The 14,358-nt window shown below is 31.8% G+C and overlaps 1 protein-coding gene across 1 annotated transcript in view; it reads right to left on the bottom strand.

The window, feature by feature from the left end:
* LOC145327546 (protein phosphatase 1 regulatory subunit 27-like) overlaps positions 1–13,277 on the bottom strand; it is a 48,421-nt gene extending 35,144 nt beyond the window's left edge. Inside the window, exons 1-2 of the mRNA XM_080171090.1 lie at positions 13,009–13,277; positions 12,212–12,310 (exon numbers count right to left, since the gene is read on the bottom strand). Coding sequence (XP_080027216.1) covers positions 12,212–12,310; positions 13,009–13,101 — 192 coding nt within the window. The 5' untranslated portion in view covers positions 13,102–13,277. The remainder of the gene's footprint in view (positions 1–12,211; positions 12,311–13,008) is intronic.
* Positions 13,278–14,358: the final 1,081 nt, after the last annotated feature.

Here is a 14,358-nt window from a genome sequence, read left to right on the forward strand (position 1 = left end):
CCTTTATCAACCTTTATATTAAATTACTATTTAGTAACCAAATGGCTGCGCCCATATCTTCTATTTGGGGTAGATGTGAAGAAGGGAAGGGTTGCCAATACCCTTAACAAAGACTAAAACCCGATGACTAATAAAAACCTTTTATTGAAATTTGGACCTAAATGATTAGGACGTCCAAGGAAAGGGGGGGTTAAGTGGTGATTAAATGATGTTATATAATATAGACTAGCGGATACGCACCTAGAAGCCTCTAGGGGCACTGGTAGGAGGAAGAAAAGTCGACCTCATCCCATTCTAAATTTGAGTTTCAAAAGGGTTAAAAAATATTTTTTGGAGGGAAAGGGGGTGAAGACACCCTTTCCAAAAATAGTTTAAAACCTTCCCAGGACCTATAAGAAGCCTCACTGTATAGGAGAACAATATCGGTTCAGCGGTTAGCGAGATCCTTAGGGACAGACAAAAAACGCTTACTACTTTATATAATAGGATTAAAATATTGCCTGACAACTTTGAACACTAATTTCAATTACCTATTTTAAATTTTAAAAACAGAACTTCAAAGTTTTGAGTCAATTATTAAGTTATAAAGCTTTGGGTACCAGTATAATTTAAAGTCTTTTGTCCCCTCCCTACCTTGTTTGTCCTCGACCTTTCAAAAAGTTTAGTACGTACTGACAATTCATATGAGTCTAAGATATTAAAAAGATAAAAAAAAAATAAAACTCATTATTTCTTTTTCAAAGTACAAAGTTTATACTTTAGTGAGAAAAATGAGAAAAATGTGCATAATTTGATAATAAAGCTTTTATTTATTCCATGCCCTTCCCTTTCCCTCTTAATCTTTTTTTTTATAGAAAGAATGTGTTTTTTTTAGTAACGTAGCAACTCTATAAGTTATCTAAATTACATTGAGAGTACAAAATAATATCGGTAACATAAATCAGTGTGTTTGAAAATAATTTCGATGACTTTATGGTACCCTAAGTTTTATAATCATGCTCTTTCATTAGATGGCTTTAAAGTTAAATTCTTATTTAATTTTAATATTTATTACATTGATAAGTTCATAATCATTGGAGATGTATATAAATTTATCATCCAACTTTTTATCCTTTAGGATTTTTTACTTTATTTATGGCATTGATAAAATTTAAGATAGGTTAACCTCATAACCTAAGAATATTATTAATACATTTATAATAGAATAAGTATTTAGTTGGCTAGGCCATGTTACGTATATGCTGCGCTACTCTTGGTGATTGTTTATTCTTGCAGTTATCCCAAAACCATTAAAAGATGCGCAGCTCAACAGCGAAACGAAAAAGAGGCGCATTTTTCCTTCCCGAGTGTTCATACATTTATAATTATTAACATTAAAAACAGCTACATATAAACTAATAATTATATTAGGTAGATGGGTGTATATGTAAGATTTTTCAATTTTACTTTTAAATATTAACTACAGCTTTGCCCCTAGAAAGTCAATATTTAAAGATAATTCCAAAATATTGATAACCTTCACTAAAAAGCAAAACAAAATAGGACAAGCAAATCTCTCAAAATTTTCCTTCTGACATTTTTCATTACTACATTATTTTACTAAACCCCTGGTAGAAATTGTAGGATTCCTTATCCATATAACGATGGCATTAAACCAACCAGAGGGGCGATAAAAACTTTTCTCGTATTCATTCGAATCCGGTGGATAGGAACCGGTTCTCATCCATACGAAAAAACTATGTCTAGCATCGTATTATATCCAGTTTTCTACGAATATAAAAATGTACAATCATAAGATTAAAACTAGTTTTAATTTTATAATTGTACATTCTATATCCGCGGAAAGCCGTTTATAATACGATGCGAGAAATAACTATTCCAGTATGACTTCGAAACCGATTAATAACAACTGGATTAGAACTGGTTCTAGGCCATAAGGAAAAATCATATATCGTATCGTATTATAGCCAGTTTTCTATGAAAATATAAAATGTGCAATCATAATATCAAAACCAGCTTTGTTAGCCCGTGGCTTCGGCATCTCAGAGCTAACAAAGCTAGTTTTAATCTTATAGTTGTATGTTTTTAAATACGATGCGGTAAATAACTTGACTAAATTGTATGAACACACTCAGTCAGATCCTGCGTAGTCGTGGCCTTTCAACAAATAATGGTCGCCAGAAATAAAATAAATGATCAGTAATATTGTCACAGGAATCAGATATAACAATAGTGAAATAAAATATATTTAATAAGTAATATTATCACAGGAATCAAGTCCTAGCCTTTTGGGAGGTCAGTGAAAATCAAGAAATTGCCTCAGCCTGTTCTTAGACATTTACAGAGCTTCCCTGAAAAGTAGAACTCAACGGGATAAGAAGTTTCCAAGATATTATGATTCAGACAAAAAGCTTTACTAATTTATGAGATTCTTGGTGCTGCTCCCCCAGCATCTAAGGGGTCGGTATTAAGGGTAAACAAGAAGGTCTAAATTACTAATCAAATAGTCTAAAACCATCCAATAAAATATTGATCAATAAAAAAGGATAATTTATTAATTTACACTAATATGTAATATAACCAAATTAGATTATAGAGTTTATTGTAAAGTAGACGCGCTACTTGAAATAGATCCAATTAGGTGAAATGAATGGAGATAGATTTGCGGTATTTGAAAAACAAGGATGACAACATCCATAAGAAGCAAACCAAAATAGACATGGATTGACAAACGGACAAAGGTAGTTATAGAGTAGTTGTCATAAAATTAAATAAGAGAGAAAATTCCGAAACTAAATAAATAAATATGTGTTTTGTATTATGACTGACGGTCCAAGTAAGTTGTATACTGGATGTTCTTTAGTAGGAGATATCTTCACAAAAAAAAGCAGCATGTCTTAAATAACAGACACAAAAACAGATTTAGCGTTACAGGCTGACAGACTAACGGACGGATGAAAGGACAGACATATATAGTTAAAGAGTATCTACACTTCTTTAAAAAATATGGGTTTTAATGTTCAGATATATAAATACGTTTGGTGTCAGACGGTTAGATACACATTTCAGGGATCTAAAGGGATAAGACAATGGCCATAAATTCCGGTCTATCCCCAATGATGATACAGAAAATTGCCCCTTCTTTAGATTACAATTAGAAACGTGTAGCTATCAACTAAATGAACCCACTAATCAAAATTCAATAAAAGTCCCCAATGTTGTAAGTCCAACGAATAAGAAAACGTTATTATAAGATTTTGGGGACTAGTGTAATAAACAATGTCCCCTCCTTCTTGTAGACATATACCGTGAGATAGATAGATAAACATAATATTATAATAGGTAGATAAATATATAGGGATATTAGCATCTTATTAACCTAAATAGGCCTATTAAAGCAGTATTTATAGCATAAAGGCGGGGGTAAAAATACTAAAAATGGCGTCTTTGTGTATGACACATATGTAGTAGCAAAAATGCTCTATTTTATAGTTTGTCCGTACGTCCGTCTGAACTTAAATATATACAACAATACGCTTACTGCTGAGAATATATTTCATTTCATAATGTACTATTTCTTGACTGCAAATGCAAAACTAAAAATACATTTATTTCAATTGCCAGTAGATATTTCTTATTTAAACTTAGATTAAAGAATAGAGGGGGCATGGGCTATATGTAAATCTGCCCACAGGGCGGAGACCCAGTCCTGATTTTGTACTGGGTCTTTGAAATCTGCTAATAGCGTCGTAAATATAATCACGACTGAGTTCCTTTCAAAAGAACATAAGCAATTAGCTAGCAAACGAAAAGAGACTCTGCCACCGAGTAATATCTGCTGCATTAAAACCGGTTTACAGCCTTACTAAAAATCATGCAGTGCATCGTATTACAGAAAATTTACTCGACTATTTAAATGAAATCAATACAATGTTTAGGCCCGGTCCTTAGGCCCCTCGAGGCTAACAAATCGAGTTCTTATCTTATTATTTTATTCTTAATATTAGCGGAAAACTGTCTTTAATACGATGCAAAAAATAATTATTTTAAAATCTAAAATCATATATTTAAAAAAAAGTACAATTCTGTTTTCCCATGAGTTATTGTAAAAGTTAAATAGGCCTATATGTAATATGTATACATTGTAAGGCTATACGTGTCTTTAGTCAAACAGAGAAGGTTTTTATGAGATATAGTTGAGTTTAGCAAACAAATTATCTTTGAGATTACCAAGAATACTGAAAACATTTCCAGGCATATTACTACTGAGCAACTTTGCTTTGAAATGAGGGAAGGCGACCATCAACTTTTAGTTTTAGTATTAAAAAAGGTATATTTTTGGGGGTGTTGTGGGTGGATTTTTCAGGGATGATTTCTCTAAAGTGGATACACAACCCCTAAAATAGTTTTCAAAATGTCCTTAGACCTATAAGAAGCTTCACTGTCAAAGAGACCCATATCAGTCCAGCGATTAACGAGTTTTTAAGCTACAGACAGATAGATAGGCATCCTATTACTTTCATATCATGTAAATGTAGAATGGGAGGGAGGGGGGTTTGTAATTCCCATCCGACTTTAGAATAAAGATTCAATTAAAAACGACCCCAACACGAATTGGATTAATTATTTTTTGTTTTGTTTTTTAGAATACTTATTATTGTTCTTTCTTTCGAAGGTTAAACATTTTTTAAACATACACATTTTAATTTGAGGCATTTTTTAACCGAATGTTATAAAAAAAACACATTTTATTTAGTTTAAATTTTAACAAGGTTAACAACATCAATAAACACAAAGCTATTAAATCAGAAGAAAATGAAAACATACAATAACTTTTGTAGAGTGTCAGATTTGTACGTCTTAACAAAATTGTACGAAAATCTTTTACAAAGTTGCGTAAATACAGACACAGTAAAAGGGCATACTTTTATTTTTAGGATTTGATTATAGAGATACCTTGCTTATAATATTGTACCTTATTGTCCGTGGAATCATTATTCCAAAAATCAGATGTTTAGGGTAATAAAAGAGAGCATTTCCACGAAAATTTAGGATCATAAAGCTAGGTTTCTTTCATGTAGCGTAATAATATTTAAGTTCTTTTCTCATATTCATTCGAATCCGGTGGATAGGAACCGGTTCTCATCCATACGAAAAAACTATGTCTAGCATCGTAACATATCCAGTTTTCTACGAATATAGAAATGTACAATCATAGGATTAAAACTAGTTTTTTTAGCCGGTGCCTTCGGCATCACGGGGCTAAAAAAACTAGTTTTAATCTTATAATTGTACATTCTATATCCGCGGAAAGCCGTTTATAATACGATACGAGAAATAACTATTCTCGTATTCATTGGAATCCGGTGGATAGGAACCGGTTTTCATCCATACGAAAAAACTATGTCTAGCATCGTACTATATCCAGCTTTCTACGAATATAGAAAATAAATGTACAATCATAAGATTAAAACCAGTTTTTTTTAGCCGGTGCCTTCGGCATCTCGGGGCTAAAAAAACTAGTTTTAATCTCATAATTGTACTTTCTATATCCGCGGAAAGCCGTTTATAATACGATGAAAGAAATAACTATTCCTTCTCCCCCCCCCCAAATCCATTCCTATTCATGTCATTCTTTTACGAACGTACTCTAATTATGGAGAAGCTGCTCTGCTTTGCATTAATATATTAAAAGATCCTAATGGACAAGACAACAGCCGATAAATTTGTTTATATCCCCAGTGTTGATACACAAAGTTACCCCTTCTGCAGATCACAATTAGTGGTTGAAACGTTTGGACAATCTACTTAATAAACCAATAAAATTTTAATAAATGTCCGCTAAGTTTTAAGCCAACGAATAAGAAAACAAAACGTTTGGAGACTAGTTTAATAAACAACCCAAAATCCACTACCTTGCTGAATAGTCTAGAACATAGATTAGACAATACAAAATTAAGCAAATTAGAAAGAAAAAAAATAAAATGATGAATGCAAAAAATGCAGTTTTATAAACAGTATTACACACAAACATTACATGTTTTCAACTAAATTGCTGAATGTAAATAACCTAATAAATGATCAGAAAATATACAAATAAAACCTTAACATTTATAGGCCATTATCAGAGATTGGCAACCGCGGTTAACCGCATTCAGCCGACAATTTAAACCATTTTTGGTGATTTTAAAATGAATAATAAATAGTAAAGAACACAAACATTGTGAATGAAATGACAGACAAAGTGAGTTAAAGAGCAGAAATTCAATTTAATAAGTAAAATTCACACATCAATTCTGATATGCATTGGTCACTTGTAGCATCACCGACAGACATACGGACCAAGTAAATTATGTACTGGATGCTCATCGGTATAGGAAATTTGCACAACGCCGTCTATCTTTTATAGCGGCCAAAAAATAACACATTTCCCCAGTTTCATTATGGAGAAGCTTTAAAAAAATTAGGACCATTTTTAAACATCGCTCCAAATTTTTTACTGTTTGAGTGGCTGACGTCCCCTGGCCTTTATAGTATGTGAACTTTTCTCAATAAGACCCCAATTATAGGCTATTTTGCGGCTTTAAAAGGGAATTTCATGTAAGCTTTATTTTTTATTTATAAAAATAATATCACGATAGAAAATATTTCATAAAATGGTATATGTGATTATCAAGAACGCAAAAACATTATATTGATATTCTCTATCTATATATAATCTATTTATCTGGATATCTATCTATCTACCACAATAAAACAGAGTATAATAGGCAATATCTGGTAATGAAATCAAATCCAACATGATCAATTATGGTATCTGATATCAGAGGCGGGTTCTTAAAAAATTTTGAATCTGAGAATCTCATAAGAACAGTTACAACTTTGAATTTAAAAAAAGTAAAATACAAAATGTTGAAAAATGTTGAAAAATCAAACATACAGCTTTTAAAGATTTTCTGATGATATAAGAATATTTTAACAAATATATATCAATACTAAATATGGCCCATTACTTTTTAAGAACCGAACCCCTAAACAGATACATAAAAATATGATTTATTTCTTTAAGTTCTATACTATATAATATACAATACACAGCTTGTACTAACTCTTAAAATCAAATATTTTATAGAAATAGAGATAAAAAGTTATCTTATTTGAGATTAAAAAAAACTAGAATTTAGAATTTTCAAAACAAAATATTACAGTAAAGTTCTTGATTTTAAGAACTTGTATCTTTATAACTTGTTTAGGTGACTGTACATATTTAGTCTTGTCTAGAGGCTACGCCCCTAGAGGCCTTATTTATTTTCTAATATTTGTTAAGAACACCTATCCTAATCCATAAAGTTATAGCTGGCTCTGGTAAGGCTAAATCTATACACGCTAGAATCAATAAACATAACATATCATACACTTTTTTAGAGCTAATTTAGACATTTTTAATCAATATTAATTTTAATGCATATTTAGAATTCTTATATAAACAACATAACAGCAAAGCTCCTAAATTATAGGGCAAAAGAACATTGACAATTGTTAGAACTAAATAAGCAGTCTAAACAAAATTGTAAGTAAACTTGTTGCAAAACTGCATAATTAAAGGATACTGTTTAAGGGCATACTTATTCATTTTTGGGACTTAATTATAGAGTTACTAAAACGTACCTAACTGTTTAGTAATCATCATGCAAAGTTTGAAATCGTAAGTGATGAAAGTCGCTAAAACAAATCAGCATGTGGAGTCATTAAAATGAGGGATTATCCATCTCTTTTTTTTCCACTCCTCCTCTCCTCATCCCTCAGTTTTATGACGTCAGATTTTTTTTAGTGACTTTCTTCACTAAATTGGAATATATACGATAATTCAAACATGTCTAAATATATTTTTAAAAGCTAACCGTTTAAAAAGCAGTCGAGAATATATAAGCTATGATAACATTTTTGCACTAAAGGCAAAATAACACTCTAAACTCTGTCTATTGCTAAATCTATACACTGTTTCTATCTAAGTATATATATATATAATTTTCAATTTAAAATCTGTCATATCTAAATCTTTATCAGTATATTGTATACATATCTATCAATAGATAGATATCAATAACTTTTTTTTGCTAACAAACAAAATTATGATAACAAAAAAACAACTTGTTTAGTATTTGTAAGCTCAAACAAACAACCTTTTTTCAGTATGGCTTCGAAACCAATTAATATCCGGTGGATTAAAACCTGTTTTCAGCCATATTGAAAAATCATGTATAGCATCGTATTACAGACAATTTTCCACGAATATTAAAACCAAACTAGTTTTAAGCGGAAAGGTGTCCAAATACGATGCAATAAAAAAACTATTATTTGAAAAACATGCAATTAGCTTATTATTGCTGCACTTCTTTGGCGAAACCATCCTTGTAAAACTTGATGAACGTACATAGACAAGTAAGAAAGCTAATTATAGAGTAGCGGCGGTGCTTCAGAGCACACAAGCACAAGCACGCAAACCTCTGACATCAAAAAGATTGCGCGACAAACAAAACGCGCTTATGGACAAAAACTTATCTTTTCATCTATCCCAGGTTTTGTTATAAGCGGTGAGATAGGGATACCTTTTCTAAATACCTTTTTTGGAACACTAGGGGCGCCGCCTCTAGCATCTAATGATTCTGTATTCGAAGGGGGAGGTTAGGCCTAAATATAGACTAAAAATTTGTAGATATATCCTAAAATCAAGTGACCTATGTGAAGCTTCCATAAAATGGAGCTCGATCAAGTAGTTAGTTAGATATTAACTTGATTATCAAAAAAATATCTAGTACTTCGGTTTAATTTAGAAAAAAATAAGGCATTTTGTATCATTAATTAATACTATACTTTTGAATGGCGGATTTAGATCTCGTAAACGACTGGGTCGTTCAATCCACATCTTCCAGAATTGTTTGGAATCAGTCAAAGGCAGGTTTTAAACCATAAAACGGGGTTTAATCAACAATGGAAAAAACTAACTTGAATACTTTCTAATTGATTTCTTTCCTTACACATAATTAAAATGACTTACTAAATAATAAGAGCAATCACAAAAATATGAAGGTTGATAATTCATCAACCTATTATATATAGTAGTAAGTTTTTTGTCTGAAGCTTAAAATCTATTGGGGTTCTTTCTTTTTCAGTGGTCCTGTTGATGGTTTTAGGCTATTTTATTTGCAGAATTTTCGTCTTGGGATAAGTAAGTATTTTTCAAGCCCTCATTTGCCTTTTGAATACATAGCCCCTGGATGATAGGGGCGCTGCCACTTGTCTTTTATATTTCGCTATATGTTGATAATACTATCCTTGTTAAAAGTTTGGTTATAAAGCAGGGAGTAGGGGAGGGGACAATGGATCGAATATTCAATTTTTAGGAGTCTCAGACTTTGGGTACTGGCTTATAGGGAATGTGCAAGACTTTAGCAGTTTCTGACTGAGTTTAGGTATAGCGCAAGAAATGTGTTAGTTTTGAATATAGCAGACAGAGAGTAGTTTAAATATAAATATATTTTACTCTCTTCTCCCCCACCTCCTTTTTGAAAGCAGACGAGAAAGGGAAATGGAGAAGGGAGTTGGGGTCAAGGGAAATAAACAGGATAAAAAGGGGCAGGAATGATTGCTTTTTTTCTTGGAACTTTTTTTTTAGTTTATGGTTTTCTAGATTTAATTAACAATCCCTTTACAATTTCCTCCAAATTTTCTGGATTAATCTGAATTTCATGGCCTTTCTTTGGAAATTATTAAATTGAATTAATTGCCCATTGTCCCCTCCCTTAATCCCTGGTTATAAAGGGTAAATGAGATCTAGACTGATAAACATAAAAGAAGAAGGAGGAAAAAGATAACTATAAGCATGCCTTTGTTCTTACAAAAATATAAATTTCAAGAATAAAACAGAGATGCTTCGCCTATAAAGTTGTACCTTGTTGTAACATGAATCAGTATTCCAAAAATCAGAGGAAAAGGATAATTATATCGCACGAAAAAAATAAAAAGGTTAAAAATCAACATGTTTTAAATGGACTTACGGACATTCTGGTAGGGATTATAGAGTTGCTACGCTTTTTAAATCGTTCCTAACAGTAATAGGAATTATCATGCAGAGTTTAAAATCGGTAGGACAATTCTAAAATGTCTAAATAAACGAATAAAGCTAACGGACGAAGATACGGAGTTGGACAGACCCCCAACTATAGAAAAACTTCACTTTCAAAAATCCTATAACTTAAAGAAATAGGATGAATGTTTGTATATCCCATAAGATTTCGATATGAACTCAATTTGCAGGAAAGCTTTGTTGTGGTCCAATGCATATTGATGAAAAATTGTTTGAATGTAAATTGAATTTTTAGCTATTTCAATACAAATATTATAGTTATTCTATATGACCACTATCTGAGGGTTGTAACTTGTATCTGAATAATTTTGGCAAGAAAAGGCATAAATGCCAATTAAGTCTGTGCTAGTCTAATAACTGGACCAATACATTTTATTTAGATTATTGTACTGCAAATAATGTACTTTAAATAGAGAGATACAGGGGTGAATATTTTCAGGTATAAGGTATAACCAACAAGTAAAATAAATCTAAAATAATATTTGGGGGGCAAATGGAGAGGTCGTCAATTGTACGATGTGTTGCCCCCCCCCCCCAACGACAGCTAAAACTACGTATAGGTTTCGTGATTTATTTCCGAATTAATTTCGTTATTGGTATAAGCTGGAATATTGTACATTTATCTTTCTAGAATTTAAGAGATATAAGTTTTCCGGAATTGTAATGTAGGGAGTAGATTTGAAATCTGCATCAAATTTTAAGGATTTTTTATAAAATTCGTTTTTTGTATAATTCTCTATCTAAAAGCGGAAATACAAATTAAGTTAATTAATTTTGGCATCTGTGATTGGTGGATTTAAAAAATCTGCGCTGTGATTGGATGTCGTACATCATTCAACCAATTAGAGCGCAGATAGTTTAAAATCCACCTATCCTATTGGTCAAAATTAATTAACTTAAAATGTATTTTCGCTTTTAGATAAAGAATTTTACAAAAAAAGGAATTTTATAAAAAATCCTTAAAATTTGATGCAGATTTCAAATCTACTCCCTACATTACAATTCCGGAAAACTTATATCTCTTATTCTAGATATTATCTAAGCTACTAGTTCAATTGACAAACATGGACTAAAAGTAGAGAAAACATATTGGAAATGATTGTTGAATACTGATTAAATGGACTCTATGTACCTCGACACCTTGTGTACTGTAAAAAGTACATTACAGATATTGGAAATTATTGTTACATACTGATTAAATGGACTCTATGTACCTCGACACCTTGTGTAGTTGTACTGTATGTGCTTTACTTTTTAAAGCGAAGCTTTTCTATAATTTACTTTGTCTGTCCGTCCGTCTGTAAGTAAGTAACGGATAGTTCTTTTCATTAATTTTAACATGTTAGAATTGTCCTATCAATTTCAAACTTTAGGTACGATTTAGGAAGCGTAGCAACTTCTTACTCGTTTTCAGATTTTTCGTACGTTCATTAAAACCATGCCGATTTTAAAACTTTTATTTGACAAAAACTATAATTAAATCCTAAAAATACAAGTATGTCCTTATACAGTATCCGGTATTTACTCAATTTTGAAACACATTTATGTTCAATTTTGTTTAGAATTTCAGATTAATTTTCAGTTAATTAAAGTCTGGCACTCTACAAGAGATATTGTTCGTTTTCCCTTCCTTCTTTTTTAAAAGATTCGCTTTTAAGGATGTTGTTAACATTTAGTTCAGCTGGATAAAAAGGCAAAGTTTCATAATTAACTAGATACGCCAGGGATGAAGGAGATTTTAGACTAGTTATTGAAGTAGTCCCCAAAGTTGTATAATAAAATTTTCTTGTTCGTTGGCTTGCCAATTTTGGGAACTTGGATTAATTGGTTCAGTAAGTTGTGTGTCTAAACGTTTCAACCAATAATTGTAATACAGGGGTAATTTTGTGTATCATCATTGATGAAGTATATCAATTTATCGGCCATTGTCATATCCCTTTAGATCCCTAAGATGTACCCTCCCCCGGTATATCTTTTTAATTAATTCTTATAAAATAGTCTTTGTTAAACTTTTTAAAAGATTAGGTAAAGTAATGTATTTTTTTCTATAAATTATAATCTTACCTGGTGTAAAGCGGTCATACCCGCCATGTTAATGCGGTCAACATCAATATCAACAGATGCCCGTCTTAGCAGGCACATAATGTCCTCGGCATCGCTTTCCTGAAAAGCAAAATATTGTTAGTAGATCATCTAAATTGGTGTCTCTCAATGTCTGTAAACTAGTTACACCAAATTTGTTCCAAACCTACACGAATCAGTGGAGATCAGTAAATGGATGTAGTAGGGAGTCACACCCCACCCAAGATATAAATCGGGAAAACAGGCCTTCCCCTTACATCGCCCCCTTAACGATTCCGTAGCCTGCTATATTACTTCATTTAACGACTTGAAATTATTTTCCATTTTTTTTTTCCGAAAAAAGGGAACCCAATAAATATTGGCTACTACTCAAATATCAAAATATGGGACTAACATACATTTAAACTAACGTTTTGGAGACTATCATTTTAGAGGTCTCCATGACAATTCATATGACCAGGGGCTGCTATTTAGCCAATTAATTTCATTTTAAATTGGCGAAGATTAAATATTTTGTTGGAGTAAAACTTGTTTTTTTGGTGTTACTGCAAGGGAAGTGGGTAAGATGGGGAGAAAAAAGGGAACTGGGTTGAGGGGAAATTTTCACATAGAATTGTTTGTCAGAATAAAATTCAGTTTTCTCTGCATATGACGATAAAGCGTTAATGAAAGTTTGAATGGGTGAAAAGGTAGAAATCAAAAATTGTTACTTAAACTATATTTGTATGCAATATAAAACACAAATAAATGGAAAAAACAGTAGAAGTTTAATAGGTTACCTTAATGCTCTCTTCAAAAACAATCTCATCTGGGAACCTAACCCTTCTCCTACCAGGGTTCTGGCGGGCAAACACACTAGCCCTGCGGGACATCTTACGACCAAAATTTGAACTAGATTTTCAAACTAAGCTCTAAATGCCGCGGTTTATTAACAACTTTGTTTTCACGTCAACAACCTGTTTGAATTTTCACTTTTTCACTGGCGTATAGCTGGTGTCAACTTGTATTTAACCAGCGAGTTAATTCAATTTTATATTTTTACATATTGTTTTCTGAAATGAATATGATTTTAAATACAATCCTATAATATTAAGTAGTAAGGGTTTTTGTCTATAGCATAAGATTTCTATAACTAATTAACCGGTTCGGTTTTCCATTTTAGGGAAGCTTCACATAGGTCCTGGGATAGTTTTAGTCTAATTTGTATTTCAGATTAAAGTCTTGAAGTGGTTTTAGACCATTTTTATTTCCTTCCCTTCTAAATGCTAGAGGCAAAACCGCTAGTTATTATTAAATAATTCAGTATTGTATACAAATATTTTTCAATAGACTATTTTTAGTACATTTTACCATAAATAGATCTGTATTTATTTAAGTATATAAAAGGAACACTATACTATCTTTTAAAAAAAATTTCAGACTAAAAAAAAATTTCGGATCTACTGCAGTTCACGGTAAAATATTGCTAGTAACGAATATTGCTAAAAATCTATGAATTTTAAAGGCTGCTAGCTGCCAAACGGCTGAACGTACAGATCATACCCGCACACCATTTTAAGCGGTATAAGAAGGCCTACAAATAATCTGGAATAGCCAAGATCCAATGATGCACAGGGAAAGCTTCACTGAAGAAAAAACGCGTAAAATAGACCTTTCTCGCGCATTTCTCTGCACTGCGAGATAATTTTGCATTATTGATTCATGGCTATTTCAGATTTTTTGTAGGCCTTCTTATGCCGCTTAAAACAGTGTGCGGGCATGATCTGTACGTTCAGCCCTTTGGCAGCTAACAGCCTTTAAAATTCATGGATTTTTTAGCAATATTGGTTACTAGCAATATTTTACCGTGAACTGCAGTAGATCCAAAATTTCCAACTGATATTAATGTGCAATAATTCAAAATATATCTTTCAATATAAAAAAAATGTTAAGGTTGAAATTGTGGTGACCAAAACCTTTGATTAAGTTACCTTTTCAATAATAATCAATCACTCTAAATTTCTGGAAAAAAGTTGTATCCATTGAGTGTCCCCTTAGAGGTAATGGCTATCTTAGGAGTGCAAATGTTTTTATAATTTCCAAATATGGACTTTTTTAAAGCGAAGCTTTTCTATAATTAGGGTAGGTCC

This window comes from Acartia tonsa, chromosome 9, assembly GCF_053477335.1.
Source record: "Acartia tonsa isolate MP-2025a chromosome 9, ASM5347733v1, whole genome shotgun sequence".
Lineage (NCBI taxonomy): Eukaryota > Metazoa > Arthropoda > Copepoda > Calanoida > Acartiidae > Acartia > Acartia tonsa.